The sequence below is a fragment of the Chelonia mydas genome, chromosome 3, assembly GCF_015237465.2.
Source record: "Chelonia mydas isolate rCheMyd1 chromosome 3, rCheMyd1.pri.v2, whole genome shotgun sequence".
Lineage (NCBI taxonomy): Eukaryota > Metazoa > Chordata > Testudines > Cheloniidae > Chelonia > Chelonia mydas.
The window spans coordinates 129,484,374-129,511,361 of NC_057851.1; the positions used below are offsets into that span (position 1 = coordinate 129,484,374).

Below are 26,988 nucleotides of genomic sequence, written 5' to 3' on the forward strand. Positions count from 1 at the left end.
GCTGAGCCATGTCCACCAGTGTTGCCATGATATAGCTCAATTAAAAAGATACGGTTAAATTACAGTTCTTGCTTGTCCATGATACAAATCTTAACTATGAAGAATCTGTGTCAAGGGACAACTGCTTCATAGCTGCAATCCATAACTTGGTTGTATTGGTAGACTAGAAAAGCTTTACCATGGGGCACAGCTTTTTGGGGGGCAGGAGGTGATCCAAGTCCTCAGCCATCTCAATCTTGGAGGCCAAATGAATGGCTGTAGATAAAGTTCCTGGCTTGGCCGTTTTGAGGTGCACGGATATCTCTGGGTCAGTGTTTCTCAACCTTTTCAGATTGGTGAGTCCTTATCTGAAGTAAAAAAAGGTCACAACTCCCTTACATTTACAATAAACAGTAAAGTTTATGAGTGACCTTTTAACACTGTGGTTCAAGCCCCGAAGCTGTTGCACTGTGGATAAATAATTTGAAGTGGAGTAGGGGGACTGGATCCTGGGTCTCTCACCTCCCAGATGGGGTGCAATACAGACTAGCGAGGGGTGGTATCATCATCTGCCCCGCAACCTTGGGTGCCTCACAACGCCTTGCTGATATAAACCCCAGTCTTAGCCGCACACAAACAGCATGCAGGTCGCACCCTGAGTGTCTGTGTATAGCTGCTATCCTGGTCCAGCAATTCTGACTCTAACAGACTGTCGGCAACACACCAGCCTTGATTACCACATACTCCCAGTCCCGGATTTTCCCCCAAAATGTGTGTTCTGCAGCGTCCAGCCCCCTCCTGGACAGTTCAGATGTTAGCGGTCTGTTGCCCCTGTAAGGGATCAATGTACAGCAGTTCGCTACTTTAACTGGTGTTACCAAATAATTCTGTTTAAACACAGCACTAGATTAGTTTTGATTAAAGAATTAAACAAATTTATTTAACGACAAAAAGATAGATTTTGAGTGAGTACAAGTATAAGGTATTAAAGTCAGAAATAGTTACAAAAGAAATAAAGATAAAATGCTTTCTAGTAACTAAACAAACTAGACTGGTTCAGGGTAAAATCCCTTACCACATGTTCCAGCTCACCAAATTCTCAAGGCAGGTGCTGCCCTCACAGTCCAAAGGGCTGGTTCCTTTGTCTTAGGTGAAAGAGCGAGCGAGAGTGATAGAAAGAGAGAATATATGGAGTGTTTTTTCCCCTCACTTTTATAGTACAGTCCCCCTTTGAAGTGGATTCTTCTGAGGATTACCCCTCAAAGCAAAGTTTATGCAAACAGGAAAGAAGGTGATGTGAAGTTTCAGATTCGTTCAGTTAAGTTCTGGAATAGGCTTCCAAGGGAAAGTATGGAATCCCCATCATTCGAGGTTTGTAAGAACAGGTTGGAGAAACACCTGCTAGGGATGATCTAGGTTTAGTTGGTCCTGCCTCAGCCTGGGGGCTGGACTTGATGACCTTTCAGGGTACCTCCCAGCCCTACATTTCTATGATTCAACAGGACAAACTGAGAAAGGCCCACATCAGACTCTCCTGTAGCCAAGTGTAATATTAGAGTACTCACCTGTGAGGTAGCAGACCTCTGTTTAAATCCCTTCTCCTCAGGGGGAAAGGGGATGAGACTTAGGGATACCCTAATGAGTACCCTAACTGCTGGGCTAAAGCTTATGAGGCACGACCTCCTCCCTGTCCTTGGCATTTTGTGTAAACTCACCTGTAGAGCCCAAACTCAGAGCATGCTTATCAGATCAAGTCCTACAGCCGAGTTAGGCAGAAGTATGCCTATCTTCTCATGGTTCGTGCATCGCTCTGGGGTTTATGCATCCAGATGCCTGGTATTGGGCAGCAATGAGCATGCTCAGAGACAGAAACGTAGATGCCTAGGGAACTTTAACTGCAAAACCATAGGTGTAAAGTGAGTTTAGGTTCCTACAGCATTTGGTGGCAGCCGAGCAAGCGTTTTGTGAATCCCAGTGGGGCCTGATTCTGGGATTTAGGTGCCTAAAGTGGTAGTTAGGCACCTAAGTCCTTTTGTGACTCTAGCATCAAGTGTCCCCAGTGGAGAAATGTAATGCTGTACTTGTAAATCTTAGACTCTGCTTTTAAGGTGTGGTGCTGAGGAGTGCTAGACACCTACCAGCTCCCACTCACATCATTCGGAGCTGCAAGTGCTCAGTATTTCTCAGGATCAGGCCCCTGTTACAAACCTGTCTCTTGCTGTCAAAATTCCAGACTGTTCAAAATTGCAGCTCTGTGGGTTCCCATGGAAACAAACTCCACTGCTTTTTAGGCTGCCACCAGTAAACAGCAAAAATGTTTAGAGTTTACAGGCTTCTGGTCTATAAAATGAAAGCCATGATTCTTCTGGGTACAAACACGGAACTCTGCTAGCTTATTCCCAAGCCAGAAATAAAACCATTAAATAGGATTTACTATTCTGTATTTCTCACTAGTATTTCCACTGTGATTGTGTTTTCAAGCTGAGCTGACCAGTCACCCGAATAACCAGATCTTAAACTAGATGTATTACCCTATAAAGGTGCTAAGGGTAAGTTCTCATCATACTAAAAAAATACTGTTTATTCATTCTTGTTTTGCACTGGTCACTGGCTTAAACCCACCCAGAAATCACTAATGACAAAGATATTTGTGCTAATTATTTGAAGGCTGCTGGGGAGGTCTATGTGAAACGAGCTGGTGGGCTCAGTCAAGCTGCAATTCACAATTCACATAGGCACCAGCACACAAAAACCACTTCCCCAGTTGTTATTAATTGGCACCGTAGTGAACAGTCATAGCAAAGTAGGAAAGGATTGAATTAGCCATGGAACCCAAACTATTCTGTTACATTCGGAGATGGTTCCTTTCAGCTCAGGGTTAAGTTATAGTGTCAGGGCCTCATGGTGTATGCTCGCTGCCCCTGGCAGTTCCCTACCAGTCCTATTTATAAGCACAGGTCTCCAGAGCTGTCAATCAAACTCCCTTCCCAACTGCTATACGCATTCAAACCCCCACACAGACAGGGACTTCCTTCTCCTGTTCTTCACTCCTGATACATTTTGCAGACTAGATGAAGACAACAGAAACACAGATGAACAGGAAGATAAAATGTTCTGTATCCATCTTGTGCAACAACAAAAACAAAACAACCCTCCAATATCACATAGAAACATTTAAATGAAAATGACATCCTGTGACCTACTTTAACCTTTTTTTAACTTAATATCCTCCAGGTTTTAAATATTCTCCCTTTAAAAATTCACTGATTCCCTGTAGATGAGAAAAATCAATGATATTGGTGCATATGTAAAGGAAGGAAATTTAAGGAGCTATGTAAATTTTTACTCCACTGAAAATACAAGTGGGAAAAAAGTTGGCAAAATGAAGTTCTATACTGATATACAACAACTACTGAGTGTGACCTGGGATGCCTGACGGAGCCCTCACTGAAAATGCAAAGGTCAGGGCAGGTTGCAAAAGGGAGAGCAAATACTCACAAAACTGGTGGTTAACACTAAAGTTAAACTCACCTACCAGCCACAGACTGTACTTTTAATCTCTCACACTGGTTATCAAGAAGTTTAAAAAAAATCACACAGCCCCCTTTTACTGCATTCCAGTTCTCTTGCTCCTAATCAGCACGCAGGTCCAGTACAGTGAGAAGTGATTTAAAACACTCTGCTCACTATACAAAATGTTCTTCTGCACCCGAAAGGGCCAGCCACATTGCCAGGTCAATAATAGGTTGGATTTTACCCAAAATACCACGCTGCCAGCCAATCCTTTAGTATGTAAAACCAAAGGTTTATTATAAAGAAAAAAAGAAAGAACAAGAAGATAATTGTTAAATGGTAAAGCACTCAGATACAACAGAGACTTCAAAGTCCACCTATCAGGTTCTTAGCAATACTGGTGAGTCTGCTGACTTGAAAGTCCCTCTGGAACACGTCCACCGCTTGGATGGGTCATTCAGTCCTTTGTTCAGAGCTTCAGTTTGTAGAAAAGTTACTCCAGGAGTAAGATACAGGATCAAATACAAAATGGAGATGATGCAGCTGCCCTTTACATTTCTCTTGCCATGTGGCTTGTACTTCCTGTGTCCCAAACACAAACTTTACAACACATGGGCATGGAAAAGGCTTTGAGTTTTCGGTCCTTAGCCATGCCCCTACAAGTCATGCTGACTCATAAGGTGTATTCCCTGGCTCCTTTCAATGGGTTCATTGTACCGCTGACGACCCTTGATGGGCCATCAAGCAGGCTTACTGCTGATGCCAATCGGTCTAGGATGTCACCGAGAAACATAGCACAAGTTTGGAAACATAGATATACCATACATATCTATAGCTTATAATACAAGGTGATACAAACATATAAACAAGATTATCACGCTCGGCAAATTATAACATTTTCACAGATACCTCACTCGGCATACCTGGAACGATTCATCACACTTTTATAATATTGGTATCAACAATATCATAAAGTGTCCCACATATTCCATACCATACAGCGTCACAAGTATTATGAACAGAAGCACAAAGAATTAAAACTGTCACAGTTAGACTGAAACAACTTAAAACCTGCTAGAACATATAGATTATAGTTGTGACCAGGTTTTTGAACACCATACAAAGCAGTACTAATGTGTAAGCATATACATCAGAATTCATATATTCTACAGTGTATGTTTCTACATAATTATGATATTGCTTACTATGTGCTACACCTTCTAGGAGTCTGCTGTCTGCAGTCAGCGGCCATTTTTTGGCACTTAAACCACAGCCCTTGAGACCAGTGGAACAGAGCATGTTGGGCAGAAGCTAGAGGATGGGCACCACTGTTGCAGCCTGAGGCTCTAGGACTGCAGCCACCACCAGCCCGAGTGTGGAAAGGGCAGTTGAGGGACCTAATCCTCCTCTTTACCTCTGGGTCATCTTTCACTGTGACTGAGGAACAGCGGCTGTGCCATGTGGCCCCAGGTGGAGTGGGGAGGAGCAGGGGAGATATTTGGGTTGTTTTTTCTTGTCCCCGTCAGACATGGCCTGAGCTGGGGCCGGGGGACAGGTCTGTCCAAGCAATAATCCCCACTTCTGCATGGGAGATGAAGGGGTTCAGGAAGGGCTAGCTCCAAGAAACCCCCTGGTCAGAAGGAGCCCAGGAATATTGGGTACAGTAACTCCTCACTTAACGTTGTCCCGGTTAACATTGTTTCATTGTTGATCTATTAGAGAATATACTCATTTAAAGTTGTGCAATGTTTGCTTATAATGTTGTTTGGCTATGGGGGCTTGAAACCAGGATAGGCCGGCAGCACCCCTATCAGCTCCCCTCCACCCACCCAGTGCCTCCGGCCCACCGGCAGCCCCACAGATCAGCAACTCCCCCCTCCCTCCCCACACCTCCCGCCCACAGCAATCAGCTGTTTCGCGACGTTCAGGATGGTCTGGGAGGGGAAGGGGGAGGAGCAAGGAGGCAGCGCACTTGGGTGGAAAGAGATGGGGTGGGGGTGGAGTGCAGGCAGGAAGAAGCGGGATGGGGGTGGGGCCTTGGGGGAAGGGGTGAAGTGCGGGGCAGGCCTTGGCAGAGCCAGGGGTTAAGAACCGCCCCCCCTCCGCCCCGGCACTTTGGAAAGAACAGCAAGAGGAGCAGCTGGATGATCCACCCTCTTTCACCCTCTGACTCCACCACCTCAACTAAGCTTCACAATCATCATTGCTGAGTACAGTATTAAATTGTTTAAAACTTATACAGTATATGTATATAATGTCTTCTGTCTGGCAGAAGAATTTTCCCTGGAACCTAACCCCCCATTTACATCAATTCTTTAGGGAAACTGCATTCGCTTAACATTGTTTTGCTTAAAGTCGTATTTTTCAAGAACGTAACTACAATGTTAAGCGAGGAGTTACTATATTTTGCTTTCAATAAGTAAAAATGTCTTTTCCTTTTCAGAAGGGGAAGGTGGTGGTGGCAGGGGACTTAGAAAAACTCCCCAAAGCTCTGTCAGAAGCAGAGGCTCTTGGTCCACTGCCCATGTATGTGTGGTGGTAGAAAAGTCCAGGAAGGGGTGGTTCCTAGCCCCTACAAACACCCATGGTAGGGCACTGCCAAATTCACGGCCACGAAAAACATGTCACAGACCATGAAAGCTGGTCTCCCCTGTGAGATCTGGCTATTGTAGGGGGGTCATGGTATTGCCACCCTTACTTCCGTGCTGCTTGAAGAGCTGGGCTGCCGGAGAGCCATGGCTGCTGGGCACCTATCCCAGAAGCCTGCGCTGTTGCCTGCAGCAGTGCAGAAGGGTGACATGGTACGGTACTGCCACCCTTACTTCTTCACTAATGTTGGTGGCAGTGCTGGCTTCAGAGCTGGGCACCTGGCCAGCAGCTGCAGCTCTCTGACCGCCCAGCTTTAAAGGCAGTGCCTGTGCTGGCAGCAGCACAGAAGTAAGGATGGCATGGTATGGTATTGCCATCCTTACTTCTCCACTGCTGCTGGTGTCAGCACTGCCTTCAGAGCTGAGTTCTTGGCCAGTAGCTGCCACCCTCCGGCCACCCAGCTCTGAAGGGAGTGCAGAAGTAAGGGCAGCAATACCATGACCCTCCTATAATAGCCTTTCGACCCTCCCCCATGACCCTCTTTTGGGTCCGGACCCGTACAGTTACACCACCATGAAATTTAAGATTTAAATATCCAAAACCGTGAAATTCAAGATTTTTAAAATACCACGACCATGAAATTTACCCAGATGGACTGTGAATTTGGTAGGGCCCTAGTTATCCGTCTGCCTCCACACTTCAGAGCAGATGGGAAAACCCCTCGTTTGGACATGAGAAACACTGGTCGCAGGTGTGTCATTCTAGCTCCCTACAGCTCGTCAGTATGTCCTGAGAGGTAACCGGCTTGCGACAGTAAACCTGCATACTAGTACCTGTGCTCCTATCACGTGTCTACAGACCCCCGGCTTCTCCTCCACATGCCCGTGCTTGGCTGCCTCCTGAATCCCGCGCCCCAGCAGCGTTGACTGGGAGAGACCAAAGACCAGCCTCGGCCCAGGAAGCGGCGACACGCGCCTGGCTCAGCACTGGCAGGGCCGGGCGTTGCGCGGTGTGTCACTGGTGCCAGCCGAGCAGCCTGAGAGGAGTCGATCGGGAGCAGCAAAAAGCCACGTTCAGGATTCACACTTCAGCCCAGCCAGGTGCAACCTCCCCCCCCCCGGGGCTGCAGCCCGAGGCCAGGACTCGGCTGTGCACCAGCGAGCGGGGCTTTGCCGGACCCCCAGCGCCCGGCCTGACAGCTGGGGAGCCCGCAGCGCCAACCTGGCTCCGGCTCCGCCCCTTCACCTAAGAACCAGGATATCTGTGCCTGGGCCAGACGGGTCCGCTCCCACCCCGCCCCGGGCCCCAGCAGCCTCCGGGGGACCTCAGCAGCCCCTGCCCAACGCTGCGGCCGGGAGCGAGAGTGACAGGAAGAGGTGACGCTATTAGGCCCGGGCGTGTTTCCAAGCAACGCGGAAACAGCAGCCTCCCCGCAGCCTTGCGCACGCGCCGTCTCGGTCCCCTCCAGGTGTTGTCTTTGCGACCGTCACTTCCGGCTCTCTGGATCTGTATCCGGTCCGGGTCGGGGTCACGGCCTCAGCTGGGCGGATGCTGGAGGGACGCGGCGGGGGCGGGTGAGTGGGTCAGGTGCCTGGGGACAGGCGCCAGAATCCCCCCTTCCGGCTCTGCCGGAGGAGACGGGAGCGGGCGCGGGGCTTGCCCCGAACCCGTGCGCGCGGCGGGGCCGTGGCCGGCCCCTCTCTGAGTTCTCCTGTCGCAACCCGGGGCGGGGGGGGGTCTGTGTGCCCGGGGGGTTAATTCGCCTCGTGGGGCCAGGGAGACGCCCCGAGAACACCCTGCAGGCTCCTGCCCCGCGGGCCCCCCACCCCCGGCTTCCCTACTGCTCCCCCAGAGGGGGGGGTTGACTTCAGCCGCTCTCTCACGGGAGTGGTGGTTTCGCTGTGCAGGCGCCTAGTTTTCACCACCCGATCAGAGTTTCTGTCCGTTTGGGGCCTGCGGAAGTAACTTCAGATTTCTGTTATTAAACTGTAACATGTACCAGGGGCCAGGAAAGGGGGGCGGGGGGGGCGGGGGAAAGAGGCTTAATGCAGTTTGTCATGTCACTACACTGATTTAAAGTGTGGTTTAGTGTTTCCTATTGCTATTTAAAAGGGAGCATATGCCCTGATTTGTAATTTGCGCTGGTATTCAGTTAAAGTGCAGACCCTTTCTGGTTCCTGTAAGTGGAAGCTGGCTGATGTGAAGCACCTGCCCTCTTTCTAAAATTAAATGTTGGTGGCTATAACTTCTTATATGGTTAAGCTTCTCAGACGTACAGCATCTGCGTATCAGCAATATGATTCATTTTATTTAGCTCTCCAGTTAACTGTGGGACAAGATCAGGTGGCACACTCAAGGTTATTGAAGCCATTACAAATAAAGTCTCACATCTTGCCAGTTCTTGGACCTTTTTCACTAACCAGTGCAACATTTGTGTGTGAATAAACTTGAGGCAATAGGCAGATCAAAGTGTTTATCAGGGACAAGACATTTACAATTTTATTTTATTTTGCCAGTAATAAAAATGTCAGCACCATCAATGGAGGAAAGGAAGGCTTGCTGGGGAGCCAGGGATGAATACTGGAAATGCTTAGATGAAAATATGGAAGATGCATCTAGGTGTCAGAAGCTTAGATGTTCTTTTGAATCTAGGTGTCCACAACAATGGGTGAGTGCTAGTAGTTTTTCCACCAGTCATAAGATGCAACCTGACAGATGTGTTGTATCAAAAATGAATTTCTTCTGCAAATTAATTAGTTCATATAAGCATTCTCAAGTAATGCCACAATCTACATTATTCATAATGCCTTAATACCTTACAGTAATATTTTGTTTTTTCATTTGACACTGCTTCCCTTTAATTTTTCCAGTGATGTAACTATCCAGAATATTTGTACACTGGCATAAACACAAATGTAAGCAATGCCCTACAAATAGATAACTTCTGCTGCACAGCGAGCCGCGCATTACTACTGTAGATCCTCTTAAAGATTGGGTATTTGTTTCATGGAGTAGTACACTGAAAAAACAAAACAATGAGTATTAAATCCAGAAGACTGCCTAGCCAGATAATTGGTGAAGTAGATTTCACTCTAAATTATGTTGCTATACCACTGGAAAGGTATTTGGGAAATGTCCTGTCAACTCCCAGAAACAGGGAAATTAATGGATAATATCGCAGAAGTGAAAACACAGATCTCAAGGGGAGAACGCTCATGTAATAGTGGCAGGGCTTGCAATTGCATGGCACTTTGAGACCAATATTACTATGTGCTACATCCCATTTTTTCTGCTCCAATGACGGAGTTCACATTCTAAACCATTAACATACACAACTTCAGTATCAACCTGGTCAAGTGTGTATGTGATCGAAGACTGTTCTTTCCGTAATCCCGTTAGATGATGTGTGAATAAGAACTTTTCATGTTGGAGTCCCATACTACACCAGTTTGCTTTGATGAATATAAAGTGATCTCTTTTTAAAACAGGTAAAATACTTTGACAAAAGAAGAGACTTTTTAAAATACAAAGAACAGCTTCAAGCAGGAGAATTTCCTGGGACTACTGAAAAGTCATAGCTACGCATCAATTTATGAAACACAATCAATGAAAGAATAATCTTATGGAAGAGAAGTACTGAAATGCAACGAGAACTCCTTGAGTTAAAAGTAACTGGTAACTTACACTGTATCTCTAGAAATTCATGCTGCTTTCCTTGTTGCAATATCTCGCTTTTGTGCGAGAACAGTAATTAAATGAAAAAGACTGACTGTAAGAGTGTGTATTAAAGAAATGTGGTATATAATTTTTCCTATACCTGAATTTTTTTTATTGTGTAACTAGGATGAAAAGCAGTGTTTCCCAGAAATTAATACACTGAATTATAAATTTATATTTTTGGGAGAATATTAAACTGTTTTCAAACTTGACAAGTTTTTCAATGCACGTGAACTAACTTTTCTAAAAAGCTCCTGCATCTTCCCCCCTTCTCTATGAAGATAATGTGTCAGTGTAAGTGAGCAGGTACACTCTATGCTATTTCTTTGAAAATTTTGTGAATCATCAATTAATTTCTGCTGTCTTACTGTATGGCCACATTTTAGATAAAGATCAAGAGGTATAAATAACCACTGTATCATTTCTTATGTAGCTGGTCTTCATTTATGTATTTTTATAAATATCTGCACAATTATAGTTGAGATTCTTATGCCACTAATGTAGGTGAACAGTTTCTCAGTCATTACGTATGTCACCAACATATTTGAAAAATACAATGCTACAGGTATGATTTCTTATGTCCTTGTTTGTATAATTTGGTGGCAATGATATAACCAACTCCTGTATTATTCACAATGAATTTGCTTCAGTAAAGGTTTGTTTTACGTGAGGTAGTCCTTAGGCAAAATAGCAGCTGCTTTAAAAATGGCATTTTCCAAATTGTCAGTGAAAAAGGCTTAAAGTGTTGTGTATTAGGACAGGGCCCTACACTGAACAATTCACCCTGATAAATTACCAAGCATAGAGTTTACTGGGATCAGCAAACATTGTTTAGGTGTTTAAAACCTGTGTTTTGGTGTTTAAAACCTGTGTTTTAAAAATGGGTTCACTAACATTTATAGACATGATTTATCCCATACTCCTAAACCACTTCCCCATTTCCTGATGTAAAAGACCCTAACTGGTCCTCTGCCAAAACTTCCAGCTTCGCTTCTAAAAATGTTATCAATTCAAAATCTGCAGTATGTTGAAAATTTAGGGGGAGCGTAAAAAACTGGATTTAATATGAAAATGACCATCATGAAGGAATAATAATAGATATTTCATACTTAATGTCAGTTTTTAAATTCACCTAAAACAGCTGCAGAATTTCAGGTCTACTGTACCCAGATGCTGCAGAATACAAAGCATCTTACCACAGACTACACAAGGGTGTTAGGTGTGAGTATGGGCGATCAAATTAAAACCATTTTAACCTCAACTACAGCTGTTGTGATCCAAACAACTGCTATTGTAAAAACCCTACATTTTGAAGTACACTGTATGAAACAGTTAAATGTCACTGAGTTGTGTGTTCAAGGGGAGAAGAATCTATTAACTCTGGTTGCTTCCACTGCAATAAGAGAACTATACATAAGTAAGCAATACAAACAAGACTATTTATTACCAATAAAACAGTTGTATATAATCAGATAATACGTTAAGGAATTTAAAAACAATTTTTGTACTACACAACACCATTGTATGACATGCAAAATTTAAAAACATCGTCATTCACCCTGAGTCTGTAATTATTCCATGTGTTTAAAAACATATTTTACAGCACCATAAAAAGCCATCCAGCTGCATTACAAATAAGGCACAAGACTCCTGCAGTTATTTCTGTTGTTTTTGCTTGATTAGTTGTTGCCTTGTATACTCCCAAATCAGCAGAGCTCCACTTACATGAACATTCAGTGATCGAATGATACCCTGCTGAGGAATTTCCACACAAACATCCAGATGCTGAATCAGGTTTGCTGGGATTCCCTCATGTTCATTTCTAATAAGGAGGAAATTAAAAAGATGTAAGTCTTTTACCCAGAAAAGAAGAAATAGAAGAAATATCACTTCATGCTGTCTCCAATATGCACCTGTCTGGAGAAACCTGAGTGTCCCACAACAGAAAAAACCAAGAAATGAGTACAGTAGCAAACACCACTCACAACACTACTTGCTGCCAGCTCCACCCATCATGGGATAAGTTTCTTATCCATGCAGTTGATGCTTACTTCTTCATACATATAACTGATGAGCACAAAAATAGAAAACCTAAAAATTCCATAGCATTGTAATCGGAAACTTATAAAATACTAGAACTAGTGTCTTGCTTCAGCACCAAATGTTACAGAAACACTGAAGACAACGGAAACTAGACAGTGTAGTAGTTTAGTCCACTATCTTTTTGCTTTAAGAAAAACTCAGATTTATATTTTGGTTAAGTCACAACCAAAATGAACCAAACGGTCTTATCCTAATAGATGTTTTCCACATCTTAAACATGAGACTATGCAGGGATCCTTGTTTAATCTTTTTGCCACGGGAAAACGTGGAATTTGCATTTTTACAGAGAATCTTCAGTTTTTACATTTTGTGCAAATAGTTAATATATGTTTTTATTTTAACTAAATTTTATTGAAAGTACCAGTATCACTTATTCAGTGTATGCAACCTCCCCGCTCTTATGGTTGATTTTTGAATGGGCTTTAAATTTACATAGCTAAACATACCCCAATAAACTGCTTCTGGCATACAGAGGTTACTCAATGGCCTATAGGAGTTCATGTTTTAATGTATCTCAGATTTCACTTCAGCCTCCAGATGTAATTAAAGTTATGAAAAGATGCCAAAAACTTTAAAAATCACCCCTAAAGATCAAGTCACTGAGTTTGGCTAGGACAAATTTCACATTGATGGTAAGCTTAGAATTTGTTTGCAAATGTAAATATATTAATAAAACACTGTGTTCACCTGATACCTATAAACAGATAGTGTGGTTAGGGAAAGCTAAAGTTCAGCACTTCATTTTAATCACAGAAAAGTGTGAATTTTTATGGTTTTTTTTAAATCAGAGAAGTTTGGTTTTTTTATCATGGAAAACTAGGATTCCTGCTGATAATAACACAAATGTTGCAGATCAAGACTGAAGTTTAACAGAACTGTAGCAAAGCTTGCACTAATCTCTTCCTATAGCTTTAGCCAATGCTATTAGTTGCTCTATCACAAAAACTTAAATCACTCAGAAATGGAAGATGCTGATTTATAATAGCACACTCAATAGAAGGGGTGGTTCACATATAACAATTACTGATCATAGTATTTCCCCATTAATGCAGAAATAAACGTAACAAAAAGCAAGGTATCAATTTCTTTACTTTTATGCAGAAATAGAAAGTCTGATCCTGGAGAGATTTCTGGGTTTCCATGGATGGGCCAGCTAGGGGATATCCAATCACTTAAATACTTGTGAATATCTTAAATATTACCACACTGGTCATAGGCATCCAGGTCTGCTATTTCCAGTGACAGCACCTCAGTAAATACTGCTTACACAGACTGTACCCCCTTCTGAATGAGGTCACTGAAAATAACATCACATAGCTATGCTGAAGATAAACTGGGTTAACCAAAGTGTGCAACATAGGAAAACAAAAGTGTGAAAAAGGAGGGTGAGTGAAAGAGAGGCTGTCACATTACAAAAGAGACTCAGGGCATTTATTACTATACTGTCATGTCAGAGACTTATTACTGGATTTAACTTTAGCTCACTGAAAAGGCAACATCTATGAAGCTCTACATTAACACTGTATTCTGCTCATGAGAGATGAGGGCACTCTCTTTGCTCTGCAGTGATTTCTGTGGCTGAGCAAATGAATTAGCATTATTGGGCTCTAAAGTGCCATCGAGAAGCTCTAGCCAAGGAATAGTGCCATGGTGTGATTCTTGAGGTGAGCCAAGGAGAGCAGAGTTACAAAGCCCTCATTAAAGACAAAGATATTTGATCCATGGGGTTCTATATTTTACATCTTTTATACCAAGTGGAAGAGAAATACTGTTATATACCATCTCTCTTCTTTCCTTCCACCAACATAGCTTGATTTTCTAATCATTAAACTGCTGCTTACGGGAAGGGTGGCTTGATGGACCACAGTATGGAAACTACAGATACAGGTTGTTTGTAACTTACCCCAGCAATAACAAGGATTTCTCTGGAAAGCAGTATTCGGTCAAGTCAGAACTTTTAGCAGTTTGCTCCACACCTATGATAGTGTAGCCTTCAGTTTTCTTCTGCTGTAAATAATTAACAAGCTGAGATGGTTTCACCTGCATGTTAAGAATAGCGGAGAAATGTACAAATATTTAAATATTTTCTATATAAAAATATATTACCACAAAAAACTTTTACACATTTCTAAAGTTGAGAATAGAACATTCTACAGAAGAAAAAAAAACTGAAATTTTAAACTAATTTTAAGATTTTTTTTTCAGATTGGTGGTAATTGGTAATATACAGAAATATACTAGGGCTCTGGGCTTCACAGATATTCATATAACACAGATCATAAGTTCTACTGGATCCGTACACGATTATATCATATGGGAGTGTTACTGCAGATCAAGTGCAGGACATCTGGTGTTGCCCCAGCGTATGTTTACAATGACTCATTATAAATACCCTTTTTAGGAGGAAGTCAGTAAAAGAATGGAACTGTTGCTAGATAATGTAGTGGATAAAGGAAAGATTATGTATTAATAGCCATGGTTCTTTGAGAGTTTTGCCTTTTCATCACTTGTGGGATGTGGTCCAATCCCCTGGTATAGCTAACCTTCGAAAACCTGCTAGAAAAACAGCACCCACTGGGACTACACAAGTATCCACTCGCAGCAACAAATGCTCAGGAGCTGAGGTGACAAGAGGCAGTGAGGCCCACAACTGCCTTATTTCTTATTGCTAACAGCTAAGTCCTTTTGAAGATGGACGTGTCGTGTGAATATGCAGATGCACTACTCTTGAAGAATCAGTTACGGGTAAGTAAAGAACAGTTACAATAACTTTTTCAAGCGATTGGCCCGTGGATTCCCCTCTTGGTGACTAACAAAAACAAGCAGTCTGTTTGCTTACAGACAGGTACAAGGAATCCTACATAAAGAATGACTGCAGGACAGCTCTACCAAAACAGGAATGAGATCTGGAAGCCTCTACTAAAGAACAGTGTCTTGAAATTGAGTGGATAAAGTATCAGAGGTGTAGCCACATTAGTCTGTATCCACAAAAACAATGAGGAGTCCAGTGGCACCTTAAAGACTAACACATTTATTTGGGCATACGCTTTCATGGGTAAAAAACCCACAAAAGCTTATGCCCAAGTTTGCATCTGAAGAAGTGTTTTTTTTACCCACGAAAGTTTATGGCCAAATAAATCTGTTAATCTTTAAGGTGCCACTGGACTCCTCGTTGTTTATGTGGAGCAAGGACCACATAGCTGCGCTGCAGATTTGGTTACAGGTACATTCTTCAAACAAAGGCAGCAAAAGCTGCCTGAGCAGTAGTGGAATGAGCTCTAATGTGGCTAGGTGGATCTAGTCTACCTTGTAATATGTCCTTATACAGGTGAAGGTCCATTTTGATAATCAATGGGAGGTTATTGCCTGACCCTTAATCCTATCAGCAAAGATCACAAACTGGCTAGGTGTGTTCCTGAAAGATGTTGTCTCGTTAAGGTAGTATGACAATGCCCTTACTACATCAAGCATATGAAGTTTAGCTTCCCAGGGGATTGAGTGACGCTTGCGGAAGGAAACTTGGTGATTAATAAATTAGTTCATATGGAATTCCAAAACCACTTTGGGCAGGAACTTGGGATGAGGCCTCAGAGTAAGCCTGTCCTTATGAAACTGTGTATATAAGGAGAAGCTCCCCATGAAAAACAATCTCCTCTACCTGAGCTGATGTAATGGCTACTAAAAAGGCAGTCTTCAGTGATAGGTGGTATACAAGGTTCAAAGTGGGGGAGCAATCAACCTTGTTAATACTACACTGAGATCCCAAGAGTGAGGGTCCCAGGGCAGCTCCTGAATTGGGTGAAAAAGCATGAATAAAGTCTGTAAGGAATATAGCCAGTGTAGGGTGAGAAAATACAGTGTGGCCTGACATGCAGATTTTACTGCTAGGTAGATCTTTATGGAGCTAACAGAAAGCCCCAGAATAGAGATATTATTGCTAGGTAGACAAAATGGGGCTGACAAAAAGCCCAGAATGTTTCTGTGATAGTATATAGTTCTGTATTGTTGAAATGGGTGTTGTTAGGGGAGATGCTGGTGCTCAGATGTCCAAACAGAAAACCACCACTTGGTTTTAGAAGTCATTCTAGTTGAGGCTTTTCTGCTTTAGAGCAGAATGTTCTGAACCTCAGGAGAACACCTTACGGTGTACATCAGCCAGCCAGCATCCAGGCTGTCAAACATAAGGAGACTGAGTCTAGGGGTGGATCTAGCCTCCCGGGATGTTTTGTGAGACCATGTCAGACTGAGCAGGTAAGAGATTGGGGGCTGTATTGATGGTTCATCAGATCCAAATACCAGAACTGCTTGGCCCATCATGATAATCAGTCCAGCATTTTGCCTCATTTTCCTCAGGACCCTCAGTCTCACAGGAAACAGGAGCAAAGCATATATCAGTCCCTGCGTACAGAGGGTAAGAAAAGCATCTGACGGAGGCCTAGATTGGAGCCGTCTCTGGAGCAGAACACTTGGGATTTCTTGTTCTGGTCTGTGGCAAATATGCTATTGATTGGTATCCCCCCTTGCAAAAGATGCTCTGCAGCACCACGCCCTTGACTGACCACATGTAGTTGTCTGAGAACCGCTTGCTGAGGTAATCTACTAGTAAGTTCTGTCTGAATGTCTGCCAGGGCTAGTGATATGAACCAGTGACAAATATGCACCATGTCAACAGCCAAATGGCCTGACAGAGCAGAAATGACTCGGCCCCACCCTGTCTGTTGACATAAAGTATAGCTGTACCTGGCCTACAGACAGGTCAGCTGGTATAAAATAGGCCACAGGTACGAAAAACGACAGTACTGACATGCCGGTTACCAAGAGTGTCAAAGAGGTGTGTCAGAGAAAAGGAAGCCAGCGGATTTAGTCAGTACAACAAGCAATTTTTTTCATGGCCAGTAATCAGGTGCCAGAGGGACCCATCTTAGACTACTGGCTGCCCACAGACTCGTCTTAAGTTTTGCAGCCAAACATATGTCAATTCTTATGTCTCAGTCTAAAGGTCCTGGAGGGGGAGACCTTCATGTGTAGGCTTATCTCTAGAGTGATGCTCCTTCCTAAACCTGCTTGAAGAAGTCAACACATGGATTGAAGTTGACAACTGGGATGTCACAGACATCTCAGCCCTGGAGCTCAAGGTGGAATCCCGGTGCGCGGGGACACCAGCCAGAAGGGACTGGAGGAAAGACTAGGCCTTAGCTACATCCTCCTCCATGCCCAAGGAAGGTGTCATAGAGCATTTCAGAAGTAGTAAAAAAGAGTGTCCACCACTGAGGGGCATAGAAGCAGCACAGGAGAGGCATGCCTTAAACCCTAAGGTGTTAGCTTCCATCATAAAGAGCTTGACTCTAGCCCTGCCTACTGGGATGGGCCCTAAGCTCACCGGCAGCTGTCCCTGATCACACTAGTGTGTGCAAGCAGCTCGCATGCTCCCAGACAGGAGTTCCTTCCACACAGAGGTCTGCATCTTGCACATACTAGCCCAACCAGGGCCAGCTACAGTTGCTAGGTGTCCGGTTTTTGACCAGCACATCCAGTCGAAAAGGGACCCTGGTGGCTCCAGTCAGCACTGCTGACTGGGCTGTTAAAAGTCTGGCTGGCGGAGCTGGCAAGCTCGGTACATGGCTGTGTGGGGCTCCCTGGAAGTGGTGACACGTCCCTTGGCTCCTAGGTGAAGACACGGTCGGGGGGCTCCGCGTTCTGCCCCCACCCCCACCCCGAGCACCAGCTCTGCAGCTCCCATTGGCTGGGAACGACAGCCAGTGGCAGTTTCTGGGGCGGCACCTGCGGGCAGAGAAAGCACACAGAGTTGCCTGGCCACGCCTCCGCCTAGGAACATGTTGCTGCTTCCAGGAGCCCCTCAAGGTAAGCGTCGCCCGGAGACTGCAGCCCTCACTCCCTCCTGCACCCCAACCCCCTGCCCTAGCCCTGAGCCCCTCCTCCACACCCCAACTCCCTACCCCAGTCCTGATCCTCCTCCTGCACCCAAACTCCCTCCCAGAGCCTGCACTCCAACCCCCTGCCCCAGCCCGGAGCCCCCTCCTACATCTTGAACCCCTCATTTCCGGCCCCACCCTGGAGCCCACACCCCCAGCCGGAGCCATCACCCCCTCCTGCGCCCCAACATCCTGCCTCAGCCCAGAGTAGTCTCCCACACTCCAAACCCCTCAGCTCCACCCCCCAGCCTGGAGCCCCCTCCTGCACCCTAAACCCCTCATCTCTGGCCCACCCCAGAGTCTGCACCCCAACCCCCTGCCCAGAGTCCCCTCCTCTACGGCTCCACACTGGAGCCCTCATCCCCTCCCGCACTCCAACCCCCTACCTCAGCCCAGTGAAAATGAGTGAGTGAGGGTGGGGGAGAGAGAGCGACAGAGGGGTTACTGAGTAAGCGGGGGCAGGGGGCAAGGGTGTTCGGTTTTGTGCGATTAGAAAGTTGGCAACCCTAGGGACAGCTGCCAGTGGGCATGGCTGGGGACCGTACGGCCACACCGGAAGAGCTGTCTGGCTTGGGCACTGGCTCCTGTGAACGGCAGCCCAACATCCTGTTGCTTTTGCCACTACGATTCCTGGTAGAGCCCTGCAGCTCCACGGATATCTGCTGTATATCTGCAGATATAAATTTTGTATCCACGCTGGGCTCTACAGATGAGATTTAAGGGACAGAGACTGAGACAGTCTGGGAATCTAAATCAGGCAATTACACAGAAAGTGCCTAAAATTAACTATTTATAATGTATTAACTATAACAAGTTAACAGGAGATTTTTCATTAAAACCAGGAAAGGTCCTTTTGACAGAGTGAAGGCCTTTTTTCTCACAACTAGTCACAGAAAGAAAGGAACAGAGGTGGCTGGGCAGAAGACTTCTTGTAACAACTCCAAATGTTCAGTGTTGCAAAGAGGCATGCTGCAATGGATATTTCTTTTTTATATAGTTCCCAAAGTTTAGCAGTACAAGGGGGTAGAGAAAGGCATCTCATAACTGGGAATATGCAGAGGCCACTTTAAAAAATAATGTTGTTCTACTGATAGAAAATACTAATCATTTTTGTAATCTTGACAGACAGCTAAATACATTTCCTGAGAACTGTGCTAGCCTAATGATTTTGAAGAGCAAAACCAAACAAAATATAAAGCTTTAGATTTATTCCCTCATGAACTTGTCTATATATGAAAAAATCCTTTTTGCATATAATAATATGGGAAATTATTAGTATTTACCCTAGAATCCTTTTCTGGAACACACTGGTGATTAGCTGATGTGTAGATGGGCTTTCTTTCTACTGAGTATGCTTGTGTGGTATCTCTGACTGGGACCTTGGAATACAATATTTATTTTTTTCCCTTTATTCCTGTCTTTATAATCTCAATTTGTCAGAAACCTATCAGAAGCCAAGTCTCACAAGCAGTATAAATTTATCATTACTATAGTGTTCTGTATAGGCTGGGTATAGAAAATGTTGTTTAAATGCAGGTCTGTTATCATGTCAGTGAAGTAGAGTATTGTATGGCTTTGTAATTTATTCTGAAAACAAAACTATTTTAAAGGATTGACAAAATTGTGTAAATACGGAGAATTTTACTCTTACATCAGAAATAAAATTTTCCAGAGATTAACTGTAAGTAGACTCAGACTGCTATGAAAATATACAAAGCTGACTTTGAAAATGTATATATCTATTAGGGCTGTCAAGAGATTAAAAAGATTAACCGCACTGTTAAACAATAATAGAATACTTATTTAAATATTTTGGATGTTTTCTACATTTTGAAATAGACTGATTTCAATTACAACACAGAATACAAAGTGTACCGTGCTCAAAAAAAAAAAAAAAGTATTTTTCAATTCACCTAATACAAGTACCGTAGTGTAATCTCTTTATCATGAAAGTTGAACTTACAAATGTAGAATTATGTTCAAAAAAAAAAAAAACTGCATTCAAAAAATAAAATAATGTAAAATTGTAGAGCCTGCAAATCCCCTCAGTCCTACTTCTTGTTCAGCCAATCGCTCAGACAGACAAGAGGGCAGCATTATCTTCTGTAAATGTAAACAAACTTGTTTGTCTTAGCGATTGGCTGAACAAGAAGTAGGATTGAGTGGACTTGTGGGCTCTGAAGTTTTACAATGCTTTCTTTGAGTGCAGTTATGTAACAACAACAAAATCTACATTTGTAAGTTGCTCTTTCACGACAAAGACTGCACTACAATACTTGTATGAGGTGAACTAAAAATACTACTACTTTTATCATTTTTACAGTGCATATATTTGAAATAAAAAATGATATACACTTTGATTTCAGTTACAACACAGAATACAATATATATGAAAACGTAGAAAAATATCCAAAATATTTAATAAATTTCAATTGGTATTCTATTGTTTAACAGTGCTTTCAAACTGCGATTAATTTTTTAATCATGATTAATTTTTTTGAATTAATCGTGTGAGTTAACTGCGATTAATTAACAGCCCTAATATCTATACAAAAGACTACAACCACAGGCTTGCATAGAGTGCTGAGTGTTAGACCTACAGTCTGAAGCAAGATGCCCTGATTTTGATAAAGTATAGAAAAGGCTCTGAAATCTACCTTGTAAATTAGTTTCAGACAAACTGTGTTATTAATTATTCTCATCATGTCACTAAAAGAAATGGGCTAAACAAGATGAGATTAATAACATTTCAATGAATCACTTTAAGTTTTACAAAAGAATTTTAAATTTCAATGTACAACCATCAGCTGTAAAATACTATAATCAGAGTATGTTATAAAACAAGAGGCAACTAGTACAATCAGTTTCATTAACACAAAAAGTAATCAACAAACCAACCTTTTAAAAACCGCTACAAGGATTTTCAAAAGCAGCAGGCTAATGCAAACATACCTTAATACTAGCATAAAACAGAGAAGTAGGTACTTGTGCCAAATGGGTAAAGCGGTTAATTTTCAGGAGAGGAAAAAAAAAAGTGAGACCCTTGACTTAGAGGGCATCAGTTTGAATGAATTTATATGTACAGTGCTCCTTTTATGTAAGCAGCTAAAATACTTTTTCCACCCACCTCGACAAGAGGAAGCCACTGTTCTGCAGAAACACTGAGATGTTGAAATTGCTTATCGTTTATATAATGAAGACTGCCAACAACTAAAGCAGATGCCCCAAATATTTCACTTGTACGACACAAACCTACAAATAAGCACAAGATTTAAAATATAAAGATTACTTTAAACAACAAAACTAAGATATTAAAGCACATGAAAAAGAGAAGACAATCTGAAAACAAATAATCTCCAGCAATATAAACATTTGTGTCTCTAGCCCTCTAGTTTTAGTCAACAGAGTTATTTCCACATGCTTTTCATGTATGTTCCAAGTCATGACTCTCGCAATGTCAGCAGAAAAAGGAAAATGCCTTCTATAAGCTATCAGTAGGTTAGAAATAGATAAATAAATAAATAAAAACAAACCAATCCCACCTTTACCACCATGTCCTATAAAGTATTCTGCAGTATTTACTTCCAATGATGTTACAGTGCAGTGGGTCAGCATATATGTATGAGTTTTGTGTTACATACACACAAATGACACAAAGAGAAATCTCTGACCAGCAGAGTTAAGAACAATAAGGAGTTTTGTAACTATATTAGGAATAAACAGAATCCTCACAGTGGTATTGGTTCATTACTAGATGGAAATGGTATAATTATTAATAATAATTGCAGAAAAGGTCTATGGGCGCTCTGAGTCCCAGTATGGGTCTCCAACCCTCTTTTTTTCTTCGGTAACTGGAAGTAACGAGAGTAGAAGCCTCTGCCTCTTAGAATTGTGGGCACTGGCTCTCTGGCTCCTATGCTGAGGAGATGGTTTATCTCTTGACATAGCAGCTCTTGTGAGAAGGGTCCCTGAAGAGGGTCTGGGAAGGATGTTTGGTAGGGGGAAGGAGGAGAAATGGATGGAGCGTCCATCCCAGTTGATCTCCAGCACCCATTTGTCGGAGATTATCCATTCCCAGATGCTGCTGAATGGGGTGAGATGGACTCTGAAGGAATGTGGGTGGGGAGGGGCCGGGTTTCCAGTGTGAGATAACAATGAGTAGAATGTTCTACGGGCACCTCGACCAACCGTCAAAACTGTTGCTTTGAGGTGGAGGGTTGAGAGGAAATGGGCTGTGATCCTGACATCTTCCATCTGGGTAACCTGGGCTTCTTCATCTGGGGTTCAGATGATCTCTGTGCTGAATACTGAGATGAATATTGTGATGAGTGGGCCTTGATTGGTGGCTGAGGACTATATTTGCTTTTGTACCCAGGTGTACAGATACCGAGGGACTGAAGAGTAGCCCTGGAATCTTTTAATTTGTGAAGGGAGGCGTTGGTCTTCTCGGCTAATAACTTTATCCCTTCAAAAGGAAGGTCCTCCACAGTCCATAGGACCTCCTTTGGGAAGCCAGACAAAGGAAGCCATGAGGCTCATCTCAACACAATGGCATTAGAGACTGAACATGCCACTGTGTCAGATGCATCAAGTGCAGACTCGAGAGATGTCTTAGCCAACAGTTGGCCTTCGTTGACTATGACTTTAAATTGCTCCTTATGAGAATTGGGGAGCTGCTCAATAAAAGAACTGAGTTTTGCATAGTTCTGATAGTCATATTTTGCCAGTAAGACTTGACAGCTTGCAACATGGAACTGGAGGATGGCCGAGGTGTATGCTTTCCTGCCAAAAAGGTCCAGACGCTTCCAGTCCTGGTCGTAAGGGGTGGAGTTAAACTGGTGTTGGTGATCTTTAGAATTAACAGCGTCCACAATAATAAAATTGGGAGGTGGGTGGAAGCAGAGAAACTCTGTCTCTTTTGCTGGCATGTAATATTTCTTGTCAGCGGGCTTGCATGTTGGTGGGACAGATGTGGGGGCCTGCCATATGACCTTGGCAGGATCCAGTAGCGCCTCATTAATAGGGAGGACCACTCCGGAGGAGGTGGAGGGAAGAAGGAAGATCCTGGGAACTACAGGCCAGTCAGCCTCATCTCAGTCCCTGGAAAAATCTTGGAGCAGGTCCTCAAGGAATCAATTCTGAAGCACTTAGACGAGAGGAAAGTGATCAGGAACAGTCAGCATGGATTCACCAAGGACAAGTCATGCCTGACCAATCTAATTGCCTTCTATGACGAGATAACTGGTTCTGTGGATGAAGGGAAAGCAGTGGACGTGTTGTTCCTTGACTTTAGCAAAGCTTTTGACACGATCTCCCACAGTATTCTTGCCAGCAAGTTAAAGAAGTATGGGCTGGATGAATGGACTATAGGGTGGATAAAAAGCTGGCTAGATTGTCGGGCTCAACGGGTAGTGATCAATGGCTCCATGTCTAGTTGGCAGCCGGTATCAAGTGGAGTGCCCCAAGGGTCGGTCCTGAGCCCGGTTTTGTTCAATATCTTCATAAATGATCTGGAGGATGGTGTGGATTGCGCCCTCAGCAAGTTTGCAGATGACACTAAACTGGGAAGAGAGGTAGATACGCTGGAGGGAAGGGATAGGATACAGAGGGACCTAGACAAATTGGAGGATTGGGCCAAAAGAAATCTGATGAGGTTCAACAAGGACAAGTGCAGAGTCCTGCACTTACGACGGAAGAATCCCATGCACCGCTACAGACTAGGGACCAAATGGCTTGGCAGCAGTTCTGCAGAAAAGGACCTAGGGGTTACAGTGGACGAGAAGCTGGATATGAGTCAACAGTGTGCCCTTGTTGCCAAGAAGGCCAATGGCATTTTGGGGTGTATAAGTAGGGGCATTGCTAGCAGATCGAGGGACGTGATCGTTCCCCTCTATTCGACACTGGTGTGGCCTCATCTGGAGTACTATGTCCAGTTTTGGGCCCCACACTACAAAAAGGATGTGGAAAAATTGGAAAGAGTCCAGCGGAGGGCAACAAAAATGATTAGGGGACTGGTACACATGAGTTATGAGGAGAAGCTGAGGGAACTGGGGATATTTAGTCTATGGAAGAGAAGAATGAGGGGGGATTTGATAGCTGCTTTCAACTACCTGAAAGGGGGTTCCAAAGAGGATGGATCTAGACTGTTCTCAGTGGTAGCAGATGACAAACAAGGAGTAATGGTCTCAAGTTGCAGTGGGGGAGATTTAGGTTGGATATTAGGAAAAACTTTTTCACTAGGAGGGTGGTGAAACACTGGAATGTGTTACCTAGGGAGGTGGTGGAATCTCCTTCCTTAGAAGTTTTTAGGGTCAGGCTTGACAGAGCCCTGGCTGGGATGATTTAATTGGGGATTGGTCCTGCTTTGAGCAGGGGGTTGGACTAGATGACCTCCTGAGGTCCCTTCCAACCCTGATATTCTGTGATTCTATGAATGTAAAATGGCCACCAGCTTGTAGTGCGACTCGCTCACCTCTTGCAAAGGTATTTGCAATGTTTCTGCCATCCTCTGTGCCAAGTTCTGGAACAGTTTAAAATCACCTGCCATAGTTGGCAGAAGGGGTATCACTGTCTTGTTTAGCGGTGATGATGAGAAGCGTGCTTGCCTGTTCAGGAAGTTCAGAAGCCCTCGAGGTAGCAGCTTGATGGTGTTTCCTTGGTTGCTGGTAGGTCACACTATAGCAGTGGTTCTCAAACTTTTGTACTGGTGACCCCTTTCACATAGCAAGCTACTGAGTGCAACCCCACCCTTATAAATTAAAAACACCTTTTTATATATTTAACACCATTATAAATGCTGGAGGGAAAGCAGGGTTTAGGGTGGAGACTGACAGCTTACGACCCCCCATGTAATAACCATGCGACCCCCTGAGGGGTCCCGACCCCTAGCTTGAGAACCCTTGCACTAGAGATAAGGGAGACCTGTTGTCTTTGAACCTGCCAAGGATCACGGTGTGGCCACTGCGATGGGAAGGAGCCAGTGGTGGATGCCACAACTGACCAAACCAGGAAGGCTGTGGATCAGGGGGACGATATGCCTGATGTCCATAGTGAAACGGGGCCCCATACAGCGGGTGAGAAGAGTGGCGGGAAACCACGTCCTCTTGCTCACTTTCTGACTGCAACAATGAAAAGGGTGGTGCATGGTACGAAGTCAATGGCAAGTCCAGGGCTCTGGATGAACTTGGTACTGGGTCCCCGGTAATGAGCAGAGGTAAGTCCGGTGCGTCAGACACCAAAAGATCCGTCGCGCACTGGAAGTCTGGCAGTGCAGAAGGCATCGATACCAGCGGTGGTTGTCGATGCCAAGAGGCTTTTTGTACCGACGGGACTGGAGATGTGGACCTGATAGCAAGGTCTGTTGGTGCCCAGTGTACCACCGGTGGTACCGATGTTGACATCGGTACTGATGGAGCCTTCCCCAGGTCAGATCTTCTAGGTTTTTCATGCTCCCATGGTACCAGTGCTTTCTTGCTTGGGCCCACTGGTTCATTGGCTGGAGCAACCTGACTTGCTCCATTGGTATGATACCGTGCATGCCCTGGATACCAGATTTAGACAGCTTCAGTGCCATTGGTCCTGATGATACTGATTGAGCCAGAGATTGTTTTTGGCTTGATCACGGATTGCTATGGGGACTCACTGACCTTTTCTTAGAGGCCTTAAGTGAGTGGCTCACAGGCATCTCCCTGGGCTCACCTCCCTTCAAAGTAGAAGGTTGCAGTGGGCGCTCCTGCCAGGACTCCAGAGGTTGAAGTGCTGACTCAGTGAAGTGGAATTTAAGCCTCAGTTCTCCGTCTTTTCTGGATCTGGGCTTCAGTTGCGGACACAAACCACACTTCTATGGAATGTGGTTCTCTCTTAGGCAGCGAACACACTGTGAGTGTCCATCAGTCACTGGGATAGACTCCTTGCAACTGAGGCGGTTTTTGAAGACTGGGGTGCAGGGCATACCTTTGTCTAGGGGGTTCACCCCACCCCCTGGACAAGGGGTTGGCAGAAGACAGTCTTTTTTCTTCTTCTTCTTCTTCTTTTTTTTTTTTTTAAAGGCAAATGCCAAAATAAAATGTAAACGAAGTAAAGAAAGAAAAAGTGCTTTAATGGAAGCTAAAAATTAGCAATTCTAAAAGAGTTAATGATCTGCGAATGGACAGCTATAGCTCTGTCACTAGCCAGGGGCGGCTGAGAAGGAACCGAGGAGGGTTCGCCTGCGTATGCTGGCTAGCTTTGTGGCCGGTGAGGAGCAGTGCATGAGCAGGCTGAACGGACACTGCTACTAAAGTTCTCTGATCAGCAGCGCAGGGATGCAGATACACGTACAATGGAGCCCCCACAGGGACACTACTTGAAGAAGCAGCAGTGATTTTTTTTTTATTTAATCAGATTTTTTTAAAAATTTAAATTAAATAAATCTCTCTTTTCATAAACAAAATTACATTTGATATGTAAAGGCTTAAACTTAGTATAATCTACTAAAATCATCTAAATAAAATACAGAAAATAATATTCAAGCACTACATGTTTGTTGTTAAAATTTTAAAAAAAGTCAAACTCTTGAACTGGTGGTAGACCCTGGCTAAGCACCTGGAACTAGAGTTTGTCGAAGTGCTAACTCAATTTTCGACAGCAGTAGTTCCTTTGGCAGATGCAGAGTGAATACTTTCTTCATTTCAGTTTGTTCAACTAGTTCAGTTCAATGACTAATTCATTCAAAATTGAGAAATGGCCTGGGAACTGAAAAAGCAGGAAAGCTTATTTTCCTCTTCCAATCTATGAATAAAAACTAGATGTGAAAAGATGTGATTACAAATTCTATACTCCTGAATGATATGAAGGCCAGAAACCATCAGTTCAATTCACTAGTTACAGATAATATTTACTTTGTTTAATAAATCAGTTGGTTTTAAAGGCAAAACGTGTTTTGCTAAACATACTTTTATTTCTTATGTATCCAGCACATTAAGGATTGTTTTTATTAGTTAAATAGAACTATTTGAAAACATTGTTTTCATAATTTATTTAATTCCAATTTCCAATCCAAATGCAGTTTAACACAAATCACAAGTAAAAAATTAATCTAAAAAATAAGAAATGTCATTTTTCACCATTCTAACAACAAAAAATGTAAAGATTACGAATCTGAATAAATATATGT

At 43.6% G+C, this 26,988-nt stretch overlaps 2 protein-coding genes and 1 long non-coding RNA gene across 8 annotated transcripts in view; 1 reads left to right on the top strand and 2 right to left on the bottom strand.

Annotated features, from left to right (window-relative positions):
* Positions 1–3,763: 3,763 nt before the first annotated feature.
* LOC114021547 lies at positions 3,764–7,057 on the bottom strand. The gene is made up of 2 exons (XR_003566065.3): positions 6,915–7,057; positions 3,764–5,204 (listed from the first exon to the last, which is right to left on the bottom strand). It is a non-coding gene; the product is annotated as an uncharacterized LOC114021547 (long non-coding RNA).
* A 470-nt stretch (positions 7,058–7,527) lies between these two features.
* On the top strand, positions 7,528–10,376 carry LOC102937217 (cytochrome c oxidase assembly factor 6 homolog). Of its 3 annotated transcripts, none has more exons than XM_027831029.2 (3): positions 7,528–7,655; positions 8,598–8,749; positions 9,570–10,010. In XM_027831029.2, exons 2-3 carry the CDS (start codon positions 8,606–8,608, stop codon positions 9,657–9,659), a joined length of 234 nt encoding a protein of 77 aa, XP_027686830.1. In that variant the 5' UTR covers positions 7,528–7,655; positions 8,598–8,605; the 3' UTR covers positions 9,660–10,010. The 3 variants fall into 3 exon arrangements, with proteins under 3 accessions (XP_027686830.1, XP_037751195.1, XP_037751196.1); XM_037895267.2 differs by lacking the exon at positions 7,528–7,655 and adding an exon at positions 7,779–8,052 and having other exon boundaries at positions 9,570–10,376; XM_037895268.2 differs by lacking the exon at positions 7,528–7,655 and adding an exon at positions 7,779–8,042 and having other exon boundaries at positions 9,570–10,376.
* Positions 10,377–11,216: 840 nt separating this feature from the next.
* The window catches only part of TARBP1 (TAR (HIV-1) RNA binding protein 1), a 97,797-nt gene continuing 82,025 nt past the window's right edge, over positions 11,217–26,988 (bottom strand). For 2 of the 4 annotated variants that reach the window (XM_037895265.2, XM_007068860.4), the window contains 3 exons: positions 20,962–21,086; positions 13,805–13,941; positions 11,217–11,620 (listed from right to left, as the gene is read on the bottom strand). In XM_037895265.2, the coding sequence (XP_037751193.1) occupies positions 11,455–11,620; positions 13,805–13,941; positions 20,962–21,086 (428 nt within the window). In that variant the 3' untranslated portion in view covers positions 11,217–11,454. The remainder of the gene's footprint in view (positions 11,621–13,804; positions 13,942–20,961; positions 21,087–26,988) is intronic. The other 2 variants (XM_037895264.2, XM_037895263.2) reach the window with 2 other exon arrangements.

Bases quoted from the DNA above. Each gene is read 5' to 3' on its own strand.
- LOC102937217 (XM_027831029.2), top strand. From the start codon at position 8,606: ATGTCAGCACCATCAATGGAGGAAAGGAAGGCTTGCTGGGGAGCCAGG. The intron at 8,750-9,569 runs GTGAGTGCTAGT...TTTTTAAAACAG, and splicing joins CTAGGTGTCCACAACAATGG to GTAAAATACTTTGACAAAAG.